Source organism: Crassostrea angulata, chromosome 5 (genome assembly GCF_025612915.1).
Source record: "Crassostrea angulata isolate pt1a10 chromosome 5, ASM2561291v2, whole genome shotgun sequence".
Lineage (NCBI taxonomy): Eukaryota > Metazoa > Mollusca > Bivalvia > Ostreida > Ostreidae > Magallana > Magallana angulata.
The window spans coordinates 26,466,135-26,492,141 of record NC_069115.1 but is presented as its reverse complement, the minus strand read 5'-3'; the positions used below and the strand labels follow the sequence as shown (position 1 = coordinate 26,492,141).

General features: G+C 31.8%; 2 protein-coding genes across 3 annotated transcripts in view; both read left to right on the top strand.

Annotated features, from left to right (window-relative positions):
• The window catches only part of LOC128183311 (26S proteasome non-ATPase regulatory subunit 13-like), a 34,568-nt gene extending 21,804 nt beyond the window's left edge, over positions 1 to 12,764 (top strand). The window contains exons 8-12 of the mRNA XM_052852271.1: positions 2,283 to 2,408; positions 3,137 to 3,199; positions 7,457 to 7,537; positions 11,446 to 11,562; positions 12,550 to 12,764. Coding sequence (XP_052708231.1) covers positions 2,283 to 2,408; positions 3,137 to 3,199; positions 7,457 to 7,537; positions 11,446 to 11,562; positions 12,550 to 12,645 — 483 coding nt within the window. The 3' untranslated portion in view covers positions 12,646 to 12,764. The remainder of the gene's footprint in view (positions 1 to 2,282; positions 2,409 to 3,136; positions 3,200 to 7,456; positions 7,538 to 11,445; positions 11,563 to 12,549) is intronic.
• A 6,607-nt stretch (positions 12,765 to 19,371) lies between these two features.
• LOC128183313 (c-Myc-binding protein-like) lies at positions 19,372 to 25,895 on the top strand. Of its 2 annotated transcripts, XM_052852273.1 has the most exons (5): positions 19,379 to 19,488; positions 21,010 to 21,082; positions 24,349 to 24,397; positions 25,224 to 25,353; positions 25,657 to 25,895. In XM_052852273.1, exons 1-5 carry the CDS (start codon positions 19,474 to 19,476, stop codon positions 25,684 to 25,686), a joined length of 297 nt encoding a protein of 98 aa, XP_052708233.1. In that variant the 5' UTR covers positions 19,379 to 19,473; the 3' UTR covers positions 25,687 to 25,895. The 2 variants fall into 2 exon arrangements, with proteins under 2 accessions (XP_052708232.1, XP_052708233.1); XM_052852272.1 differs by lacking the exon at positions 25,657 to 25,895 and having other exon boundaries at positions 19,372 to 19,488; positions 25,224 to 25,425.
• Positions 25,896 to 26,007: the final 112 nt, after the last annotated feature.

Here is a 26,007-nt window from a genome sequence, read left to right as displayed (position 1 = left end):
TTTATGGCTATAATTAACTTTTATTCATGTCCCAGCAAATTTCCTATAGAAAATTGATGTTTTTAACGAAAACGGCTGTAACAAATTTATACTGCTTTAACAAAGTATTTTTAAGACCCCCCGCTGACAAAATTTTAATGTTAATTATTTTCCATTACAAATTTCACTGAAGATACATACAATTTTAGGAAGCATTTATAAAATACTATAATTCAAATATTATACAGAAGAAAAAATGAAGTGACAGATGATGCCTCATCGCGGTTAGTTTTGTAATCTGTGATTACCTATGTTTGACTTCTCTAAAACCGTTGGGTCATATTTTTACCAAACTTCGTACAAAACATAAAGGAAAGGGAATTCTAGATTGTAAAAGTAAAGGGCACAACCCCTTTTGATGGGCAAATAATTGTGAAATGGTGAAAATAAACTGCAAGTCTTTAAAAATCTTCTTCTCAAGAACCCAACACCAAAAATGCCACTAATGAAATCAAAGCTTGCATATAAAGTGAAAATTCTCAATTGTAATAATCGTGACCCCCACCCCCAACTAAAACTGGGCTACAAAAGGGTTCAATGTTTGACTTTGAAATATATTTGGAAAATATTTAAAAACTAAAATAAAATGACACAGTGTTGTTCAAAAGAACAATGTTGCCCAGATGCCTCTTGTTTATATACAAGTCATGGCTGCCAGAAATGTGTGTCTTCTGTGTGAACTCTGTAACTAGAATTTCCTCAGCTCCCATTCAGCACAAATACCTTAATTTCACTCCTTATAAGGTCTAACATTAATAGTTGAGAAAAATTACCTGTCAGAATATATAAAATTTTCTGAATAGTGGTTTTTCTGAGATTTTGACCATTTCATAATTCGCCTATTTTTGATGATTTCTCAGATTTCTAGACCTCTCCCAGCTAGTCCCCTGCAAAGAGATGAAGACCATTCTGTACCATATGCATGTTGCACCTTTACATATTAGAAACTTGCTGTTGTATAGTTTGCTGTGTCTCTTCCACCTACTTTTCCTTTTTTTTTACCTCCCGTCTCTAACTTGCAATTTCACTGTGTAAAGTCAACCCAACAGTCATAGCAACAAGTTTTGCATATTACTTCTGATTCTCATGTTCTTAATATTAGGGGCCTAGATATCGCACACCTATTTCAACAGGAGACATCCCTCTAACTAATGATATCAATAAGAAATATTTTATGAATTTTAGCAACACTCATGAGTCTTCAAATACAGGAATAATAATTCATAATAATAATGAAATATAGTATACAGATTTATCATAATAATATCTAGGTCAAGTTTGATTTTGGGTACAATCGTGCAATTTTCGACAGAGTTATGCCCCTTGGACTTTGAAAAATTCCACTTACTTGCAGTTTCTGATCATTTTCTTCTCATAAGTTTCACATATTGAAATGAAATTTGGTATACTGATTTATCATAACAATATCTAGGTCAAGTTTGTTTTGTGTACAATCAAGTAATTTTAGAGAAAGGTTATGCCCCTTGGACTTAGAAAAATTCCAATTATTTGCAGTTTACATTTATTTTCTTCAAGGATGCTTCCAAGGGAGGGAGCATAAGTGTGTCACAAACATCTCTTGTTAAGGCGAGAGAAATTTAATTTTTAGTTTTACGGATTTTGTTGTAAAAAATTTGGGTCGGAGGAGGGGAAAAAAAAAACCAGTGGGCAAACTTTTATTAATCAAAATTACGTATTACTTGCTTGAACTTATAATATTAAGTTTAATTTGTCCACTATCCACTGTGTACTTTGTGTTTGTTTCAAGATCATTGGTATTTACCTTACTAAACTTGTTTAGGATAACATTTTCTTTGCTTTTCATAAAAACTTTTAAGCCAAACCATGCATGGCTGACTTTCATCTTAAATACTCCATGTTATAGAGACGCTTACACTTGATTTTAAAAGCTCCCTTTGTCAAACGTTTTGCAAATAAACGTCAAACGTTTCAAATAAAATAAAGTATTTTTAAAACCAAGATCGGTCAAACTTGAAAATTCCGGAAACATTTCGGAAGATACGAATTTTTTTTCATTATTTTTTTTTTTACAAAATTGAAAAAATTGGGTCGGCGGATCCGTAAAACTAAAAATTAAATTTCTCTCGCCTAATTATATTAACCATTTATCTTAACACATTTTCCTTTTTTTCATTGTTTGTCAAGTTTTTTTAAATGAAAATATATAAATGAATGCAATAGTTTTGAAAATTCAATAGAAAATGTTATAATTTTGTTTCTAGCTTGCTCATCCCATCCTGGAGTCCTTAAAATCAACGGACAAGGCCTGGCTTACTGAACTTCTGTACACATTCAACAGTGGCAATATTCCAAAGTTTGATGAGCTCAAGAAGATTTGGGCAACTCAGGTACATAGATGACCACAGATTAAATGCCTTATTCAGAGATGAACAGTAGTTAAGGAACTATTGCGAATAACTCTTTAATTGACCTATAGGACCGGTATTGGTGTCTGTCTTTACAAAAAAAAAACATATTGATTTCCGTACCACTTCTTGAATTTAGGCAATACACAGTAAACTCTTAGGTTCAAGTTTTCATAAAGTATAATAATTGAAAGAAAAGTTTCACAGTCGTTGTCTGACCAGTATGAGTTATGGTCGCCTTTTGTACTGGATTATCTCTAAATTTAATGGGACATATAAACAAGTTTTATCGAAAGTCTCGCATAAAGGATTTCAAAGGTTGCAAATCCTTTGACTCTTTGCAACAAATATTTCATGTCGCCTTAGTTTTTTCAACAGAAATTACAGGAAGAATAATGTTTGAAGATGTAGAGGGATTTTTACGAAGCTTTGAACATTGCAATGTTTGTGCTTTTTATTTATATATATATATATATATATATATATATATATGTTAGGATGTTAGAGTTAGGATATATATATAAGATTTTAAAAACGTCTGAAGATTGAATGAAAGCGCTAACGTTTTACTCTGTGTTGTCTTTCGTTTTTCAAATTTTCTATATATAAAACCGGACACTGCGATATTTTTTGGATTTAACTATATATATATATATATATATATATATATATATGGAATTGTCACTTAATCAAAATCTTTTCCTTTTCAGCCTGATCTAGCTTCTAATGAGCTTCACATGAGGCAGAAAATTTCACTTCTTTGTTTAATGGAGGTAAGATTTAGTATCATAATGTTGTATGTACATTTTAGCACAATTTAGGATACAATATGATATGATCTTGTATTATATAATATTGTTGTATTATTTAAGGAATCATTTTTTTAGTATTATGAGGTGATAATTTTGGTCGGGGTGTGGTCAAATCCAATAAAGTCCGAAGGGCTTTATGATAGATTTGACCACGCTCCGACCGAAATTATCACCTCATAATATTCAAAGACTTATTACTTATATTTATATTATTTCAAATTTGTACACTTTAAATTTTTTTTTATTTTAAAACCACTTTTTTTTTTTATGTAGCACATACTATGTATTACTACGCGGCGTAGCTGATATCATGTTTCAATTATGCTATAAGACATGCCCATTTTGTGTCACTCAGGTTTTATGAAGTTATCAGGTTTTAGGGTTCAAAATTGGTTTGTTATGCTATCACAGACAAAGACAGTTGAAATTGTAAATATTTAAGAAATAAACAGCAATTTTAAAAGTTCACCGGGATATGAAGTTGGTTGGTCACATAAACAAATCCTGTGAAGCCCGTAAGGGCTTCTTGGTAGATTTGATCACGTACACTATCCCGGTGAACTTTTTAACATTGCTGTTTATTACAGGGTTGGCCGGGAAATACCAGTGCTGGGAATTACCGGTGGTAAATACCGGTATTTCCCATCCCGGTAAATACTACTGTTTTTAACTAAACTGGGAAATACAAATTTATAGTCTTTATTTATTTACTTTGTTCAATGTAAAACTTATGTTTTGGATATTAGATATTAACAATAAGCATCAAAATACAATTTAGCATACTTTGCCATTTCACTGTTAGTTAATGAATCTTAAATCCACCAGATCACCTATTCCTAAAGACTTCTGTAGCTGCTAATGTACAAATTTTAGTCCAGCTTTTGAACTTCAAGTTTTGAGCTTTACAGATTTATAATTCAAAGCACAAAAACTGTTATAATTACTGTAGGTGTTACAAGTAACAATTAGATAATCACACATGTTGTTTAAATAAATAATTGACACTTGACAGTTTTGTGCTCCTGTTTTGGGTAGATATATACTATTAGTGGGGCTATTTGGCTTCTTCTTAGGTGTGTTGCATACTGAGGTAGTGACACAGTCACATTTTATTTTTTTACAATTTTCTTGCCCCATTTTCACAATTTCACCAAATAACCAGAAAATGGAACTTTTGATATCATGTTTATGATAACAGTATAGATGCACCTATACCTGACAAAATAACAATATGGTCAATGAATGAACCATGTTTGGAGTATTCATAAGAAGATAACCAATGCCTTACTGACCAGTCAAAACTTGTTAAAATCAAAGAACATTATAAAATGTCATAAAGCTGAGAAGATGTACTATTGTCTACATCCCAACAGATTTGATTAAGACTAATTAAAGTCTAAGTATGAAGTACTATAATATGTAGTTGTACTTTATTTCCCAGTATTTCCCGGGAAATACCAGTAATTCCCGGGAATTACCAGTATTTCCCACCGTCCTGGGAATTACCAGTATTTCCCGCTTTTTTGCCAACCCTGGTTTATTACTTATATTTACGTTTGAAAAAGACAAATCGTCCAGAACTGTTAAAATTACCAAGAATTTAAGTTTACAATAATCCAAGTGACAAGCGATAAGCGCGTGCTATGATCATTGTGACGTCATGAAAATGTTCATACAGAATTGAACGTTTTCGCTATTCTCTAAGTTCATATGAGGAAACATATTTGCAAATGTAAATATGTAGAGGATATCTATATTGTGTGATTTTATATTTGCTCTATCCAACGAGTTGAAATGGTGTATATATTCGCGAGGCTTGTGGAGCGAATATAACCATTTCAACGAGTTGGATAAAGCAAATATAAAATCACACAATTATACATGTTCTATTTATCTCATACAATTTGATTTATGTTATGAAGCTTTTGAGACAGTCCCTTGTGTGACCCGAATTGTTTTTTTTTTTTTTCAAAGATTAAAAACGATGATGCAACGTTGTGTTATGCGGCTATTGTGCCTTGCGCAATACAATTAAGTACGTCATTCCTGTGATAAATCTAACTGTTTTAATGTAAAGTTTCACTGAAATAAACCTTAAAATAATTTTTTAGCTCTAAATAATTTTTCTTAGAGCTTATTCACTTGATTAAATGGAAATTCCGATTAGAAGACTTGAATAATCAAGTTTGTTAACATACACAAAGTTGCGAATGCTCGTTAGTTTGAATTGACTCGGATCGAACGAGGAACTGTTGTTGATGTTTAATAAAACAAGCACTAGGCTAGCCTTATGATTCGAAATTGATAATAGTGAATAAAGATGCTTACTGGTGGTGGAATAAAAGTTTTATGATTCAGAAACATTATTTCAGTAAGTTCTTGTATATAAACACAACCAGAGCGCTCTGTTTTCATCGCGTCGTCAGGATGAACTCCTTGATAGTTAACGTAATTTGCAGTTTTATAAACTTCACAAAGCAAATTGAAAGTTGGAAGTGGGCTAAACTTATAAAAAATCTTGACAAACAAGAAAAAAGGGTCTTGTGGTTACTGTTATGAATAACTTTGCAAAAAAGGTGTGAGTGTGGGGGGGTAAACCCCCCCCCCCCCCCCCCACCCACACACACACACAATAGCCCCCCGGTTCCGACGCCTGTGCTACGTAGTTATGTGTTTTCCTTTCATATTTGTAATTTAAATCTTTGACAAAATCAGTTTTATATTAATTTTTGTAGTAGATATAGTTATGTTAAAGTACTAGCAAATCTTCGAAAATAGATCACTGAAGGGTTGAAGCGAGGGGTTGTGTCAAAAATAGTTCGGACCGGAAGTATTTGATAAAGCATCACCCGTTTGATATAGCAAAGGTTTATCACACGGGTAATATACACCACACGTATGAGATAAATGATATTATATTGTATCATATAATCTGCTTTGATATTATATTGTATCTTATAATATTTTATCTTAAAATATGATATTGTATCTTGAGATATTTATCCTGTGATATGATACAATATTGTATCATTTAATATTAAATCATATGATACAACACAAATGATACAATATCATTTTATGTTAAACAACATTTAATAATATCATAGGATATATTATTTTTTCTTTAATTTACTATTGTATAAAATGATACAGAACAAAATTTATTAATATCATAGTAACTGTTACATTAATGTTTCTTTCAATACTATTGTATTAAATGATAAATATCATATCCTGTAATACAATATCATATCAAAAAATAAAATCACATGATATGAAATATTATATGATATTATTTTAGATTCTCGTCCCACTGAAAATGGCTTGCCTTGATGTATTCTATTTTATTTAAATTGTTAAAGTTTGCAAAAAAAATCCGGAAATAAAAAGCTCGGTATACAAAAAATTCAAAACGTTTCAATGGCTGCTTAACATGTGAATAATGTTTGAATCCTAAGTCATCTTTGTTATCATAAGTATACAAATTTCTTCATGCATTAACAGTTAAGTCGAAATTAAATGGAATTAAAAGATTACAAATGACTTTGTGTACTCATATTAGCATTACCAATTTAGGAAAAAATAGAGCAGTTGCTATTTCTATTACATGAACGGTGAAAAAGATGTTTTTTAAAAAATAATAGATAAAATTTGCCTACCCACCTCATATTATTTGCAAATCGGGATTAAAATCGAATCTAATTTAATTTTATGTGGCCTTATTATACAATCTTATATTATATGATATTATATTGTAATATTGGTATTGTTTTAAAACCATACTACTATATCCAAAATTATGATAAAAAAACCCATTACCTCTGATTTTCATGTACATGCATTATGATCAAGGTGGTCTTATAAAGGTGAAGCCTCGCCTTAGCATGAGCATTGTAATCTGTGATTACCTATGGGACTTTTCCATCAAGATAGAATATTTCACTGTCATTTTCAAGTTTAACCTATGCTAGAATTTCATATCTTATTCTCTAAGAATATAGAAGTTAAAGCTTTTATACATAATTTTTCCATCAGTGTAATGGAGCATTTTTATTTATTTGTGTTTGTATATGATTAGGTATTGAAGTGTCTCATACTAAAGTGAGTGAAGGCCCTTAAGTAGTTTATTCGTTTATTGTCATAAGAAAGTTAATTTATGGAGGGTAATAAGATACATGATACAATTCTGTTTATTTGGTTTTTTTTACCTTTATGTAGATGACTTTCCAGAGACCAGCCACAAATAGACAGTTAACATTTCATGAAATTGCTGATGAAACTCAACTGCCAAACAATGAGGTAGGAAAGTTTTAAAAAAATAAATAGATTTCTATCCACAAAGAATAGGAACTGTTAGCCTTTTTCACAAAAAATCTTACACTTAATTTTTATCGTAAGTGCAAATTTAAGTTATTGTTCATTTTCACAATCATCTTAGGAGATTCTTACATGTAAAATTTGTTGTAACTGTTAAGTATTTCAAAACTGTAAAAAAAAAAAAAAATCATCATATGATGTAAAATATACAAGATAAACTGCTTACTTCAATGCTTGAACCACATTATATCGCTTTTTGGCATCGTTTAGCAGTTATTGTCAAAGAATACATAAATTCTCAAAAATGTGTACACTCAGGTAATATCTCCATTAAAGTTTTTATCTATGTAAAACTAAACATACATTGTAATTGTGATGTCATATTTTTGATTTCTACTACATTATGAGGGTCAATCAAAAAATACGAAGACAATGTGGCTGTCTATCATATATTTTTCATGAAAGTCATACTTACAAGATTAATCTGTGCACCAACACTAATGTTATTGATATGCGAAGTTTAAGTCCATTTGATGAAACGGTATTTTTGTTACCCTTTTTTAAAACAACATGTTTTGTCACCACAGCACACGTGAACGTTTAAAACATGACGTCAAGATTAAACATGAACAGTTTATAGATATACCCCATCTTTATATCACGCTTAGTCTCTTGTGCCTTTCTCCTTACAATTTTAAAAAATGACACTGAACCACTTAACATCTTATTTGGACATATTTGTTCGAGAATCATAAGTTAGATCTTCAAAGTTTTCATTTTCTAACCATGACCCCTGGGTCAAGGGTTCGGGTTCTAGGGTCGGGCAATATGGCCATATAGTAAAAATGTATCAAATCTTAAAAAATCTTCTTCTTTACTCACACACGTGGGCAAAAAACTGAATACATGGGTTTGATTTCCACTAACTCCTCTACCGAAATTGTGAAATTCATGGCCCCTGGGTCATAGTGTTAATGCATATAATGTTTAAAAATCTCTATTCTCACACATCTGTATGAAAAACTGACTTCATATTTATGTTTACCAGGAAGTCCCCTGGAGTATGGGTTTTGACTCTAGGGCAGGACCAAAATACAAAATACAAAATCCATTCCCTCACCAGAGGTCTTGCTTCGCAAGCGAATAAGTATCAAAACAGTAAACAAAAATCGCCTGCTAAAGAAACAAATTGACTCATTTTATTTATTCAACATTTGTCAAATCTAAACTTCTATGTATTCTCTAAATAGGCTCACAGTAAATATATTCACTCTTTATGTAATCATTCAGTATTATTTCATTGCAAGTAAAATGAGTATATATTTTAATCAAGACTATCCCTGATTGGATCCGCTAAAGCGTGTCTACTACTCTCATTTTTGCTATTTCGGGCTTGTTTATCAAAAATGAAAGTAGGTTTTCGATTAATTTCACAATAATAACTTATCAGTTAAAATTCAGTTATACCTTACAGACATCATCACACATGTGTTGAAATACCAAGGGTGTATGCAAGTACTCTGGTGCAGGCATTTTGTAGTTTATGTGCAAATACCGTAGTATATAATTATTATATCACATGAAATTTTATTTTTATAATATTGTAATATAAAACATTGTATCATATGATATGATATTGTAAAAAAAAATATTGTATCATATCATATTATATTGTATATTATAATATAATTCTATATCGGATGATATTGTATCATATGATTTCATACAATGTTTTATCAAATTATATTTAATCATATGATACAACGTTATACCGGTATTATGTATCAAATATGATTAAGGATGACAAACCTAATTCCATTTGCGCAGATATTTCGCGCAGATAAAAGGAGTGATTGTTACAAAGATTGAAATCTCAATATTACGTCACAATCTCTAAAAGTCAATGAAAAATCGCTTATGACGCAATACGTAGCTGTTCAACGTCATTTACGTCCCTGTTCCGAAAGAGAAGGGGGTATGCTGTTTTACCCTTGTGTGTATGTCTGTCTGTCTGAACAAAAATTTGTCGCATTTTTATCAGCAACTATTTATTGCAGATGCTTGAAATTTTAACACTCTATTTGTTTAGGCATGGCATATCGTGGGAAATATTTTTGTACCAAACAAACGTCAGCTTCCTGTTAAATGATGACTTTGTTTACTTTTAGCCTAAATTTTCAAACAAATTTTCGTCAAAGATTTCTCAGCAAATGTTTATTGCAGATGCTTGAAATTTTAACACACTATTTGGTTAGACATGCCATATTGCGGGATATATTTTTGTACAAATCAGACGTCAACTTCCTGTTAAATGACGACTTTGTTTATTTTTAGCTTAAATTTTTAAACAAATTTTCGTCAAAGATTTCTCAATAACTGGTAATCGCAGATGCAGTATTATGCATTTTTTGCCTTTAAAATCAAAGTGTTATAAAGAGCTTTAAAATAAGGTGAAAGATAGTTAAAATCATATTGAAAATAAGGGTGTAAAAGGTTATCACCACAGTGACGTCATAATGAAGAAATGACGTCATGGAAATTGCCTTATTTTGATTAACTGATGTTTTGTAGCAAAATATGGGTGTTTTCCGATGGTTTTTTGACTGGGTAACATTGAGCGAAGACTTGCTCAAGTACCATTTTTGAGTATGATGTGTATAACTATCTAAAGAAAACATATGTTAAAATCGTACTTGAGCAGACCTGCGCTCTATACTTCCTAATGCAAAATATAAAGTTAAAATGATTTATAAAGATTTGATTTTTATACGATACTATTTAAAAATTGGTTGAAATCGGGGGCAGATATTTGACCATACCGCACATAATCCTTTTAACACAGTTTTTAATTAGGAATGCCATATTGTGGGATACATTTTTGTACCAATCAGATGCTAACTTTCTGTTAACTGTTGACTTTGCCTATTTTGCATATTCACATCATAGCATTGGCTCACAGATATCTTGTTGTACTTTACTTTCCTAAATATTAAGTTTTTCTACCTTTTATTTTTTGAAGTGTTTTAGTCAAAGTAGATGCCATTGTTGCTCATGTGAGGGTTGTGTGAATGAATTATGTTTGGAGCTTGTAATTGTTCGGATTTAATAGATCTTTGTTGGGGCTATTTTAATTGTTATCTAAACATTAGTGTCTTAACAGCTCATTAACTGCTTTGTGGATTATTCCTTACCTGACAAGGACAAACACACTAAGTGACACTTACACACCCTTTTGTTTCTTTCTCTGGCAAAATAGACTCTAAATATACCTCTCTCTCTCTCTCTCTCTCTCTCTCTCTCTCTCTCTCTCTCTCTCCTCAATAATGGTCAATCATGTGGTAGATTAGTGATTTTTCTAAGACACATTAGGTTAAATGATTAAAAAAATCTGCAAGGAAGTGTGAAACACAGAGATATACTCAATGACATGTGAACTAATATTCATATTTTGAGTGAAAGTAAAAAATCATACAAAAATAAATATTTACAATTTTATTCTATGAATTATATTATAAACAACATTTGTAAAGTATTTTTTCATACAATATGTGCATCACAAAATGTGTTTTTAAAGAGTAATCGAAAGTATAAAAGAATAATTATATATTACACTGAACTTTTTGACTGTTATCGAATGAATTACAATTACAAGTAATCGAAAACCTCTTTGATTGCAGATAACTGTCGATTACTTGAATAAAAGTAATCGTTTCAATCAAGTACGATTACCCATGCCTGATTACATGTATACCATTCAGTACCATATACTTATAAAGATTATAACTATTTTTATATCATATGATAGATGTGGTCTCATAAGGGTGATGCTTCATCTTGGTGATCTCTGTAATCTTTGATTTCGGTTACCTATGTTTGTTTCTTATATACAGGTTGAAATGCTAGTGATGAAAGCTTTGAGTCTGGGACTTGTCAAAGGATCCATTGATGAAATTGACCAGAAAGTACATATGACCTGGGTTCAACCTCGTGTCCTTGATCTTCAGCAAGTAAGTTAAACTTGACATTAATTCATAAATACACGCTGCTTCCCTTTTTATCTCCGATTACTACCATATTATTTTTAGCTCACCCTCAAGTCAGCTATCCTGGTAACTTTTTGTCTAGTGTCAGTCTGTCTGTTTGTAAACTTCTTAAATTTTCAACGTCTTCACCAGAACCACTGGGCCCATTTCAACCAAAATTTGCACAAAGAATTTTTATACCCCAGCTCCAAAGGAGAAGGGGGTATACTGTTATACCTTTGTGTGTCTGTCTGTCCTTCTGTGTAACTGTCTGTCTGAAGTAAAATTTTCTGTCGCATTTGTCTCAGCAACTATTCATTGCAGATGCTTGAAATTTTAACACGTTATTTGTTTAGGCATGCCATATCGTGGGATATATTTTTGTAACAATCGGACGTCAACTTCCTGTTAAATGACGACTTCGTTTATTCTTAGCATAAATTTTTCAAACAAATTTTTGTCAAAGATTTCTCAGCAACTACTTATCACAAATGCTTGAAATTTTAACACACTTTGATTAGGTCAGCGATATAGTGGGATACTAGTATATGCTTGTACCAATCGGACGTCAACTTCCTGTTTAATGACGACTTTGTTTATTCTTAGCCTAATTTTTCAAACAAATTTTCGTCAAAGAATTCTCAGCAACTTTTTATCACAGATTCTTGAAATTTTAACACACTATTTCATTAGGCATACAATATTGTAGGATATATGTTTGTACCATTCGGACGTCTGCTTCCTGTTAAATGAGGTCTTTGTTTATTATAAAATTTTCGTCAAAGATTTCTCAGCAACTGTTTATTGCAGATGCTTGAAATCTCAACACACTATTTGATTAGGCATGACGACTTTGTTTATTTTTCTCGAAAACCATACAGCCAGAAAAGAGTTACTTGTGTGGAAGCATCCTTAGGTAGGATTGCACTATTTGGCATGTATTTATCATTGATACATTATTTGTTCTTGCAGATTGCCACCATGCAGAAAAGGCTAGAGCAGTGGACAGAGGATGTCAGTGGAATGGAGCAGTTATTGGAAGTGAAAGCCAAGGATATTTTGACATAATCTTAATTTTATCCTTTAAATCAAATTTCATGATGATCTTTCATTGAATGACAAAATCTGCAAACCAAAATATTTGTAGAATTATAAATGGTAAAAATAAACAAGTTCTTACATTATAATTGTTTGATATTTACTTTACGAAATACAATTATCAGTACAAACATGAGTGATTGGACTACATCATGAATATTGCAACACATTCAGCTTAAATATTGCTTTTAAATCGTCAATTTTTAATCCTTTCCTTCTCTCAATTTACAATTTGTAAACCTGTTATTTTGCATAAATTAATCAGCTTTTTACCAAAATTGTTATTTCCCTTAGCTGTGCTAAATGTTTAAATTTCATTTGTACCAACATCATAACTTATAAAAGACCTAAAATAATTTGCTAGTGATTGATCTAATACATATTTTCTAGCTTTCCACATCTAGTATTGAAATTTCCTGTTATTATACCCCTGCAAAAGAAGTTTAGGGGGTGTATTGGAATCACCCTGTCCATCTTGTTTTACTACTGCATGGAATGATCTGAAAATTTGTTGAACACCATCTGAAAAAGTACACCTGCATATTTTTTTAAGATCAGACAAGATTTAATGATTTAATTACAGTTTTTAGCTCACCTGAGCTGAAAGCTAAATTGAGCTTTTCTGAACACATTTTGTACATCCATCCGTTTTCAAACTTTTCACATTTTTAACTTCTTCTTTAAAACCACGCGGCCAATTTCAATCAAATTTGTCACAAAGCATCTCCATGGAAGGTATTATAATTGCACAAATGAAAGGCCATTTTTTTTTTAGGGTAGAAAAACCTCGGAACTGTAAAAAAAAAAAGAAGAAGTAAAAACGAGGTTTTTGTTTGATGCAGTCATATTGGACGTATAATAAACAGTCAGTCTGACAAAGATGAATATGTTTGTTATTCAACAGTTTGCGTGTGAAGGGAATGTTTGAAACATGCAAGATACATAGGCGACGATTTTGTATAGTAAATTGGGGTTAAATATTCCAATGCGTTGAAATTTTCAATTTTTCAGCGGTTGTAGCTTGTTTGATTCGTTTCATTTTCATTATTTATACTTTGTAACAGAGACGTTTATACGTCCCTGTTTGTAACTTTTGGAACTATCGCCTGAGTGTATGTTGTAAATTTTACGTATTGAATTAAACATATACTTTGGTAAATCAGACAGCTGACTGTTTACCTGCACAAAATGAGCAAAATCTGATGCCATAACAACATACTAAAATACAATTCATTCTATGAGTAATATGGTATGATCTTTGCGTACTGGTTGATTAATGCAATGTGTTTTGTTAAAGGTATATGTGGCGTATTTTTTCACGCTAAGAAATATTTGATTGATTATTTTGTAACGCGACTGGAGGGGCGATGATGTTAACAAATATGTTTAACTCCCCTTCAACCTCAGACGTCACAAAAATTACTTGGGTCCTGTGCTACCCGCAACACATGCCGATGCGTCGGATTTGCGATCTTTATAGATCAATGAAGAACAACACCATACTTTTATATATAACAAATTGTATTGTACACCAATATTACAGCAAGTAAGGCGGGAATAATGGAGAAGTCCATTTACAATTTTCTCACCCTATATTTATACTAGGTAACAGCCTAACATAATTAGGCTCCTATTAGCAGATTAGGCATCCGTTCGGCTCCAAAAAATAGGGCTTCTTGCTACATTTTTGTCTTCTTAAAATCAAATAAATTGGAACAAAAAAATTAAAGAAATCGAAAAACGAAAATAAACAGCACACGTCAACAGATACAAAAAAAAAGATCAAGAAAAAACATCTAAAAAATAAATAAATCAGTTTTTAGGAGTTGATTTTAATCAACTCTCCTATGCAGTCACTCAGACAAACCGGAAGTGAAACAGTGTTTGGACCTCAGCACAAATCATCGCTGCTGAAAATACTTAGTTCTTGAAAATGATTGATGAATTCGATGTAATGTATGCTAAAGCATAAATACCTTGAAAATAGTCAGATTTTAAATGGTACGAACAATTTAAATATTTTTTGTAGTCGTGTGTATTCCTACGCCAGAGTTCAAAATTAATAGTCTCGTTCAACTCGACCTTTGGCTGTCTCCGTAAATGCTTGTCGGAGATTTACGGTGTCAGCCGAGCGTTAGGTTGAACGAGACTAGAGTTCAAAATTGCTTGGATCCATACAATTTTAGAGAAATATTTTGTATTACTGATACATAGTTTGATTGAATTAATTTTACTATAAATATTATTTACCATGATTCATTTGGGGGTTTCTTGACATTCTTGTCGAAAAAGCCTCCAAAAATTCATATTATAAAAATGTGCGTAATTCAAATACAAATTAGAAACTACATGTGCTTGTCATTCAAAATAACATATCATTGATTTTAAAAAGATAAACAAACATCGACAAAATCAACTCCCGTCAGTTTTTCAGTACTTTGATTATATAAGGCATGCAACCACGACTGACCAAAACATGAAAATTAAACTTCTGACTAGATTTGTTTTATTACTGGTTGCAGTATGTCTCAAGCCAAATTTTATATATGGTATAATTGCCTAAAAAGCAAACTCATTTATTGCCTGTTTTGCAATTTTATATTACTATGACAACTGAAGTTACTTTCCTCTCTGTCAGGTTTGGGTAAAAAGCGCTGACCAGTTGATTGTAAAAAATACAAACCAACGTCAAACCTAACTGTAACATGTTTGTTGAAATCTCAAAGCGGAGGTTAGTGTCGAAGGAATCTACTCATAGTTGTGAATGCCAAGTATCGTAGAAAATGTCTGAAAATTTCGACATAGTAATTCCGACTTTAGAGAATTATTTTAAACATCCCGATTACAAATATAACGTACTTAGGTGGCAGGGGATAGTTTCGAAGGAAAGACCCGGTCAAAATTTTGAAATAAAGGGAGAACCTGGGGTTTGGCTGGTTATTTGAGGGGTGTAAATTGCTAGAATATTTATTGCATTCATTTTGTGGATAGAGGAGCTCATGTCAATTTCATTGATATATGACACTTTAATACTGGTAGCACTTTTCATCAGATATGGAATAAAAATGCGAAACTGAGGCCAAAATTTTCACTTTCGGTTTTGTGCTTGAAAAGTAGGGTGGGTTCAGAACACGAAATGTCACTCGAAAAGAAGGTGATTGACCCCCCATCAATTGGTGATTATTTGCATGGTTATACATTAAGCTACAAATCCTATGGTAGTTTATGGCAGTTGCTCGGGACTGGAGCGTGGTTCTGGACCCGTGAAAATGTGAAAAAAGGGCAATTTTTCAGAAAATTTTGAGACCGTCCCTGGCTTTTCTTTATAGTGCTATATGTAAGTTGTACTTGTTTTATTCTGAAATGTTTAAAAATTCTCAAGAGTCGGGACCATGTGTCCCCTGAATGCAAACCAATTTTAGCAAATTTAAAAATCCACTGAAAAATTAAATCTCATATATGAGCACTATCTGCCTCAAATTTCCTCGACCAAAAAAACTATCCCCTGCCACCTTATTTAGTCAGCGAAGAACTTGACTTGGAATCAAAATTACTTTGAATGATAGCATATTAACAGCTGCCATTTATCTAATAAAAATGCATATATTTATGCATAAATGTATTTATTCTTTAGATTGACGTCTGAACCTAAACATTATCAATTTGTTCAGTCGGATACTTGAGTAACAGACCAGAAAGCCATAAACCATGCAGCGTTTTATTCAGAGCACTGTGTACATTATATTATAATGTAATACTAGACTTAGAGCCGTTCGTGCACGGGTTGACATTGAATATGATATCGGATATTTGCGAAATAGATACATTAACACTATATAGAAAAAGTGCCTGTTTGGTAGGGTAACAGTTGAAATTGACACCCCGGGGAAACCAATGTCAACCGACGCGAAGCGGTTAACGCTTAGGTAGCAAGGGACAGTTTCGCATAAATTTTTTTTTGTAAAATTGAGAATTGCTGTACTTGAAGGCTTATGAGTGTTGCTAAAGTTCATGAAATGATTTTTAATGATTATCATTAGTTTGAGGAGTGTCTCTTGTTGAAATTGATATGCAATATATAGGCCCCATATGTTAGGTACATGAGTAGTGAAATGCGAAACCTGCGGCTATGACTGTTGTGTTGACTTTACACAGTGAAATTGCAAGTTACAGACGGGAGGTAAAATAACACGAAAAGTAGGTGGATGGGACATTGTAAACTATACACCGGTAAGTTTCTGACATGTGATAATGCAACATGCACGCGGTACGGAAGGTCAACCCTCTGCAGGGAATTAGCTGGGGGAGGTCTAAAAAGCTGAAAAATCATGAAAAATTAGCAAAATATGAAAAGGTCAAAATCTCATAAAAACCAGTATGTAGAGAATTTTCCAGGTTTTGACAAGTAATTCTCTTCAGCGGTGATTGGCCTTATAAAGAGTGAATTAAAGGTATTTGTGCTGAATGGGAACTGAGGAAATTCTAGTTACAGAGTTCCGAAGACATGCATCCCTTGGCTACAATGAATTGTATAAAAAAAAATGTCCCGTCTCACCTTAAGCCTACAATAATGCTATAAATCAATTTCACTACACTCAGCTTATTTAGAATAATCAAACTGTGTCTCAAGACAGGCTTTCGCCACAGTTAAAATACCTCCCATATTCCCGTAATGTAGCCGCAGAAAATTGCAGAATCGCTCAGAAACGATTTTTGAGAAAATTAATGAAACTGCATTGGAAATAACAGTCAAATTACTTATTACAAACGATGTTGACATTCGCAACTCTCGGTACTGAGTTAGAGTTATCTCCCGTATTTTCTTTGATGAACAGAATATATATAGCAAATTTCCAATGAAAATTTACACTCATTTGTATTATCGTTTCAGAGTTAATCGATGCAAATGTGATATTAAGGAAACTTGTAGGAATATGGTAATTGCAGGAAATCACCCTAGAACAACACATATACATAAAACATATAATCACACAACAAAGACAATACAAACACAAACATTGCACAGCAATTACCATATTCCTACAATTTAATAATACCTTACGTTACAAAAAAGCCTCAAAATTACATGCCTTAACTATTTACTTTTATCACTAGAGTCTCCAGAAGATGCACACCCCCTTCTTCGATCATATGATTTCAACCAAAATCATTATTTGGCTCATATTAAACTGAAAAATATCAGAGCAAAACAAAGATTCAAATGTTTTATTTAATCATTAACAATGTTATATAAAGTAATAACAAGTGTGATTATCATTATTTGATTGATTAAAATTGAATTTTTAAAGCTGCTTGGTCCGATTTTATATCAAATTTTATGCACGCTTTTAAACGATGGCTATGCTTAGTATATGTATAATAATAGACATTGCAGTAGTTATACCCGTCAATTATGCCAAATTTCAATGAAGAAAAATACGTACAAAATTTGCTAACAAAACAAACGACGTTAAAAGGTACCGCGTTATTTCGCCTCATGTTAAATATAACCCCTGACGCCGAGACAGGTATGGTTGTATTACGAATTTGACATCGCTTTAAATAAAGGTCGAAATGATCAGACAAATTACAAATAAACATGTGTACCTTTTGTTCGCATATATTTCCAAAGTCTGCTTTCTTTACAATGGATGCATAGCATGCGGGTTGAATAACCCCAATCTTTCGGGGGACGAAACCAAGCGGTTTCCTTTTCTAAACATTCCCGTGATGCATTTTGGTTTGTTTTTTCGTTTGCCCAAAGAGAAATTATTTTTTTTACTTTGAATATTTCTAACTTTGAAAGGAAACTGATTCTGCTGGTGTAAATAGGAGAAAGTCCATAACTTTCTAGGATAAATGATTTGTATGAAAAAAAAAATTGATACTTTAATTACAAAAAAATCGGACCAAGCAGCTTTAAATGAAATGTTACAAAAATGCTATTTCAAAATTTTTACATAATTTCACATTGTTTAACTTATCTTAAAAATTTTATTGTTAAACACCATTTTTTAAACTTTAAAATATTTGATTTATGTCTACTGCAACTAAAAAGCAAAAAAAAATATAGGACTTCACATGCTTCTTTTTTTTCTACGACCTTTAGAACACATATACCCCCTTATTAAATGCAGCTAAAAAAGTGCCACGAACACAATTTAAAAATACACCAGACAACAGCATTTTATTTCTTTGCTTTGATAAACCCTAAAATTCTTCTTTCAAAACTATATGTAGTGAGTACAAATTAATTTTTTGGATAAACAGTACCTTTCCTCTGCATATATAAACACAAACGTACTAAAATCTCAGTACAAAAATTCACGATTTCCAACTATTGGACTCAATAAGATCAAACCATTTATATACTTGTAGACATTATTTACACTTGACTGCTTCCATCAAATTCAGAATTATCAATTAAACATTAAAAATTAGGGCAAAAACCGGTAAATCCGAACAAATATCGTTTTCGCTTTTAAAGCTTATTATATCTGCTAAATTGATGACGCGTCTGAGTAGGGATCAACCTTAAATTAAAAAAAAATTATGATACTTAACTTTGCTAAACATTATATTTTTTATTTATAATTATTTAAAGTGTTTTTACTCAAAGTAGTTAGCCATTGTTACTCAAGTGAGCGATGTGGCCCATGGACCTCTTGTTATTCTTTAAAGTTCCTATGGGTTCTTTCAGGTCCTTTGGGGTAAATCGTTGCGCCCTGCTTGGTGTGTTGCGCATGCTCTGCCAAAGGTAGCAACCGTTCGACAATATTTATAGACCGAATAACAATTATGACAACTTACAGGGTAAGAATAGGTTTTTTTCTTATTAACTAATATAATTTTTTAATGCACAGTTATAAAAATTAGAATTTCCGTTATTTGATCACATTCTTTTTTATGCAGACCCATTTTCATTGTTCAGCATGGTGATCAAATTGTCCCTCTCTATGCGACTTGAGCCTAAATTACGCATTGAAGACCTTTGAGTGTGTTTTTTTTGTAAGTGATATTGGGTTGAGATCGAAAGTGTACAGGGTTTTCACAAAAATAGCAATGTTTATCATTTTCAAATATATGTTTATTGTAGTTTAGACTTGAGTTCATCTCAGTTGCTATAGTCTGTCATGTCCCAGGTTACTCCTTCCCCCACTTTTTGTTGATTCTTTCCTCTCTCTAAGATTCTTTCCTCTTTCTGTGTTGAGAAATGGGGAGTTGAAATTACTTGAATTACTTAGACAAGAACTGATTCATAATTCAGAAGAGACTTTGATGAATATCGTCAACATGATTAACCGGGAATTCATTTCATATAAATCACTGAAGATACGGTACTCTTTTTAAAATATTGGGGTTAAAATTATGATATGTTAACTCAAATTTTCTCTTAGAGCAGAGTCTACTATAAATCGCCAGATCTTAAATAGCTACGTTTCATCAGAGACATGAATGTTATATATGTCTCTGGTTTCATTTCAATATGAAACTTAAATTTGCCAACACTAATTGTCTAAATGCATAATGTATGTTACTGGATAAAGAGAATTTATTAAACTATATTACTAAAGTTTAACATGTTTTTGGTGTGTTTTCGCTAGTAGTGGGAGGAATTTTACAACCACGTAAATGCACACCCATCCCCCATGGATACACACAGAGTGTGTATGGGGATAGAAATAAACAAATATTTTAATTAAAAATGGTTTTTAACAATTTGAATAATAGGTCTCTTCAATTACATGTTTATTTCTGAATAATGCATTTCCCCACACAGTATTTTCATTTCATGACATGTCATGATTATGACATATTTGGAAAGCAATGATCGCCCTTATAATGACTTTTATAAGCCTCTTCTGTTAATAACTTGGTATGGAAGAAATAAAAATAAGCAAAAAGCATCCACAGAGAATTCATGAAATATGTATTCAAAAGTAAATTATACTCTGTTCCATGATTTTTACACAGCACATTTTCATAAATTATTTAATACCTCAGGTTTTTAATAAATAAGAAATTTCAAGACAATTGTTGCTAAATAAATATGTTCCAAGCCAATGTTTAGATGGAGCATGCATGTGTATAAAATAGTGACATAAATCTGGAAAATGGACTGTGGCTTTTTTAATTACACTAGTTTGAATAATTTTGCAGACTGATCATTTAATAATTTTAAACTTAATGGTAAAAATAAATGAAGTGACCCTAGGCAAATGAAACTCAGAAGTTTTGAAACTGTTTTATTTTATAAAAAAATAGAATGGAAAATCCTGGAATTGCTTTCAATTAGTTTATAACAATTTTTTTTTCATATTTTGGTCAATATAGGGAGCAGATTCCAAAAGGGAGGAATTTAGAAGATACCTTGAAAAAGCTGGTGTTCTAGATGCACTCACAAAAGGTAAATCAATAGTATGTAATAGGGCTTAATTATTATAGCGAGCGCAGCTCGCCGGCGCAGCGAGCTCTACCGGCAAGGCGTGTGTGAATAGAAAATTCGGACTAGTTGCACATTCATTCAACAGATTTTTTCGGCGTCAGTAAATCGGACCAGTAATGCCTTGTTTTAATCGTCCCAGTAATTCCCTGTAAATATGGTTTCCCATTTACCCCTCTCACGAGAACAAGATAAAAGACTATGTACATCATGCATTGTAAATAAAATAATTCCATTACATAAGACTAACAGAGTTGTCATTCCTTCGAGTTCACTGTTCAAGAATTTGTATTGATTTTTTTAAGCATACTTTTTCATACATATTGTAAATCATTAGTTTTAATCGTAACTGTTAAAATATTTTTCTGTTTTGTAACAAATTTGTTTTTCTTATATTCCATATAAGAGCATCAGTATGTAAAATTCTCAAAGTAGTTTCAATCTTGCAGTATATGGTATTGCAAAGTCTTCATAATCCAAACCTATACTTTAGAATTGAAAATATTCATATTATATTTATATATATTTATATGTTTAATTTTTATTGTAAAATATTTTTTTTAAATAACTGATGAATAATGAACATTCAACCATGCAATTACATTGTTTTGGGTGTTGAAAGTTATAGGGGGAACAAATCTTCCATTATAATAATTGTTTAATTAACATTAATTGTATTATAACAGGCCTATAAAAAAAATTGTGTGTTTAGGGTAACACTGATGAAAAATTAGGTTAGGTAGGTAGGTAGGGATTTTTTTTTATTTTATCATATTTTTTTCTGCATGAATTAATTCTAAGAATGTTTGTTTGTGTCATATTAAAAAACAGGTATTTTAATAGAAATAATATAAAATTCACAATCGGATAAAAATAGACATCTAAAAATGGTAGGATTGGGGCATTTTTGTAGGTTAATTTAGGTTGCGTTACCCTAAACACACAACTTTTTTTTTTTTTAGGCCTCATACATAATATTCATGCTTGCCATTTTTAACTGAGATTAAATGTAGTATGATTATGATAAGCATCTGGTAATTAACTTTGGCAGCTTTCATGCACACATGTATCAACAACATCTATAATGGTGAATGCACAGGTCAATATCACTGTGCTTAATGTTCACTGAAAATTTTTTTCTGATTACGAAGATATTGAAATTAAAAACACAGTATGGTAATGTTTTCCATGTCTACAGTATGTGGAAAGTTTCAGGGTTATTTATTCTAAAAATGTTAAAAGATAATGTAATCATTTATCTTATTATTTGTTTCCATTTATACCCAAGGGAAGTTTTCAAAATAGGATAAAATGCAACACAATTAAGTCAGTATCCTAGACTGCTCCCTTGTAAATGAAAATAAAAAAACTTATTAATAAGTTCAAACCTTTTCAAATCCAAAGATTTCATAAAAATCTTTTCTTTTTATATGTGCAATCTTATTATTAAAGCTTTCAAAGTCACATGTCATGGACTTTGTTTTTTTTGTAAAAATTAATAAGATGCTTCTGTCCTGTTATTTTTTAATGGTAAACTACAAATTCTACCACATTTATTGCTGAGATCAAAGAGATGCCACGGACATTTTTTTCCAATATACCAAGAACATCATCAATAAATTATCAGATCTTAAACACATACCAAATTCGAGTCGAACATGAGTTTATAACTTAAAAACTTGCTCTTTATAAAAAAACAACAACATTGATAACACGTGTTAGTGTCCTTTAGAGCGATGTGTATTCCCTTTAATGTATATTTCAAAGAGCTAAACACAACTTTTCCAAGACCCTTCCCCAACACATTTTCACTGCTTGTTCGTCCAAATAAAAGAAAAACAACTAATAGGTTAATTATTGAATTCATTAATCTAAATTAATTTTAAAAAATCATAAATAATTTAAGTGTGTATTTCATTCATCGAAAAATATATTGTCTGCATTCGATTCCGATCGATAGTCTGCGATCAATGTACTTGTAAACAAACATGCCGATATATAAACAAGTTGAACAAAACCTTTGGGGTTATGCGGAACAGCCGTCTCTGGTTTCAATCAGATTCATCTCGCTTGAAAATATGACCTACTTCCTCTCTCTATAGATAAACTGATCAGCTGATAATCGGAGCTGTTAGTAGAATAGAAATAAAGTTCTTGTTATCGTGAATGTTGCTGAATAACTTCCTCGATCTTGAAATGTTATTTAGAAATAAAAAAAGCCTTGGCTGTTATATTTCTAAACTACATTTCTCGACCTCGGAGGTTATTCTGCAACATTCAGGAAAAACTTATTTCTTAATCAAACCAGTGATATATATTTCTGAGGTCAATTATTAACGTCCTATAAATCTTAACATCATATCTGCAGTGAAGTTGTTTCGTCAAATTGAACACCTGAGTTATCCTGAGTTATCTTCCTGTAACTACAAACCTTACCTTAAAAATCAGACAAAGAAGGTGTATGATCTTCACTAAAAATCTTTGAAAGAACTATCAGGGTCTGTGTTGTATTATGGTCTGTTTGGAAAGCCAAAAAAAATCTTTCTTTATAAGCCTGGGCCTCATGTTGGAAAATTTGGTCAGAAATCTTGCTTGAAAGTTATTACCGGGTAGGGATGGGACGATCCACCGATGCACCGGTGCATCGCGGTATTTATTTTGACGATATTTGGATCGATACATTTACCATTAATACAACGATACCTTACCGAACTTTTTTTATTTTTCCGAGCTTCATATATCGGCTATTTTTAGTCCGCGCGCCTAATATGAAAGTACAAAGATGGCGGAAAACCTCGTAAAGTTGTCAAAACTGTTAGGAAGCTAAATATGGAGTGTGGAAAACTTTTGGAGTACTCGTTTATGAAAAACTAGTGTACACGAGACTAAAGTAATTTGTAAATTGTGCAACGCTCATTATGAATATAACAAAATAACTTTGGACATGCGGTAATACATCGGCAGGTTGAATAAATTTTAAGCTTTTATTCATGTTTTCATTTAATTGCAGTGTATCGTGATATGTATCGTATCGCATCTCATGTATCGTGATATGTACCGAATCGGCTCAGTACAGTATCGTCCCAGCCCTATTACCGGGTATATAGCATTTGTTTGATATAATATGTTGGGATTTCCTAAGATTTTCTGATTTCTAACTTCACCAGATTAAGTAGATATACAAATCATTGGTTAAGGGAATTATATTTTCATGATTTTTTTCATTTCAGTTTTGGTTGGTCTATATGAGGAACCAGAGAAACCAAATAATGCTTTAGAGTATCCTTTATAAATTTATATGTATGCTTCACCGAGACGGGTATGAAATTTACTAACCAGGTATCATCCCATACCCGGTCACTACATGACTTTGTAACTAATAATACAGTATAAAATTTACATGTAAGAAGATATTATATTTTGTTTTCCCTCTGACTGAAATGTCACACTTTCATTGGTTTAAAGATGGCACGTGACTGCTGGACTTATCTTTTTGTCCGGATGGTGAGAATTAATGTTTCGCAATATGGCCAATTCACATATTCATCTTGACATCACATAATATTTAATACAGAAATCATGTTCCATAAGTTCTTAAAATATTTGTAGTAGTTCCCTTTTAAAATTACTTTAAAATTTTAGAGTAGTTGCCCTTTTAATATTGACGTCACATTGTTGTGTCTGGAGTAGAATAAAATGGCAGCATCAAGATTCACTCAAACCTCTGCAGAGGTAAGAAAACGTTTTAGAATCAATAACAACCAAACATTGTTAGTGAACAATGGTGTATAAAAGACAGTTTGAGAGGTAAGAATGAGAATTTTATGTTTTAGAATCAATAACAACCAAACATTGTAAGTGAACAATGGTGTATAAAAGACAGTTTGAGAGGTAAGAATGAGAATTTTTAAGAGTACGACTGTGTAAAATTGGACAAGTTGTAAGGCCACTTTAACATGGATTTTTGTATAGATCATCGCTTCTTGTAAAATAAATGTCTCACTTGATAGTCCTTGGGAAAATGGAACACTTATTATCCCCTCGCGCAACTTGTATATATGTGTGTGTGTGTGTTTTTACTATATAGTCCTTACACAATATTTAGCTTTTTGAAGCAGCACTTGGGAGCATCTGGGCCTGAGACAGCTGATGTAGAGGCTTTAAAACTAGAAGTAACAGAACTTCGCCAGAAAGTGGAACAGCTTACAGAGGAGAACCAAGAATTGAAAGCAAAGGCATGTATTGTAACTTGTCCATATGTATCTGTAGTGCTGTACCCTAAAATGCTATAATCATTCTAAAGCCTGATGGTCTGCTCTTATTTTAGTGTTGTTCAGCATCAACCTGCCAGCTTACTTTTAATGTTCAGAGCCTCAGAATGTGTTCAGAAGGTCAAACTATTAAATATTATGTGTTCAGTGTGTCCGTGCTTGTGGTATTATACACAAGTATAGCATCTTGGTAATTATGCATATGTATTTACGTTTGTTTTTTATCTGCAATGTCTTTTCTGTAATATTTTATTCATTTTTTTCTAGTTACAACAACTAGATGAGGAGACTGCATAGACCTGTCAGGGATAATCATTCATTGGAATTTTACAGACCTCATTCTAGATTTCCAAATCATAAAATGGAGACATTTAATGTACATGATATACTTCAGAAAAAGTATTGTCTTTCTTCTGTATGTTATATAGTTTACAAAAGAAAAGGTTCATTTATGAATTTTTTCTTATTCATATGTTAAAGAATAAATCATAAATCATAATTTTAAAGGATGGTCGTGTTGTCTTTTTTTCAGCCAATTTTAACGAAACTTGGCATAAAGCATTCTAAGGCAAAGTGATTCAAAGTTATGAAAATTAAGGACCACCCTCTTTTTCAATG

Excerpts from the sequence above, each read along its gene's own strand:
- LOC128183313 (XM_052852272.1), top strand. Across the intron at positions 21,083-24,348 it reads TCTAGATGCACTCACAAAAG|TTTTGGTTGGTCTATATGAG; the intron begins GTAAATCAATAG and ends TTTTCATTTCAG. Across the intron at positions 24,398-25,223 it reads AAACCAAATAATGCTTTAGA|CTTTTTGAAGCAGCACTTGG; the intron begins GTATCCTTTATA and ends CACAATATTTAG.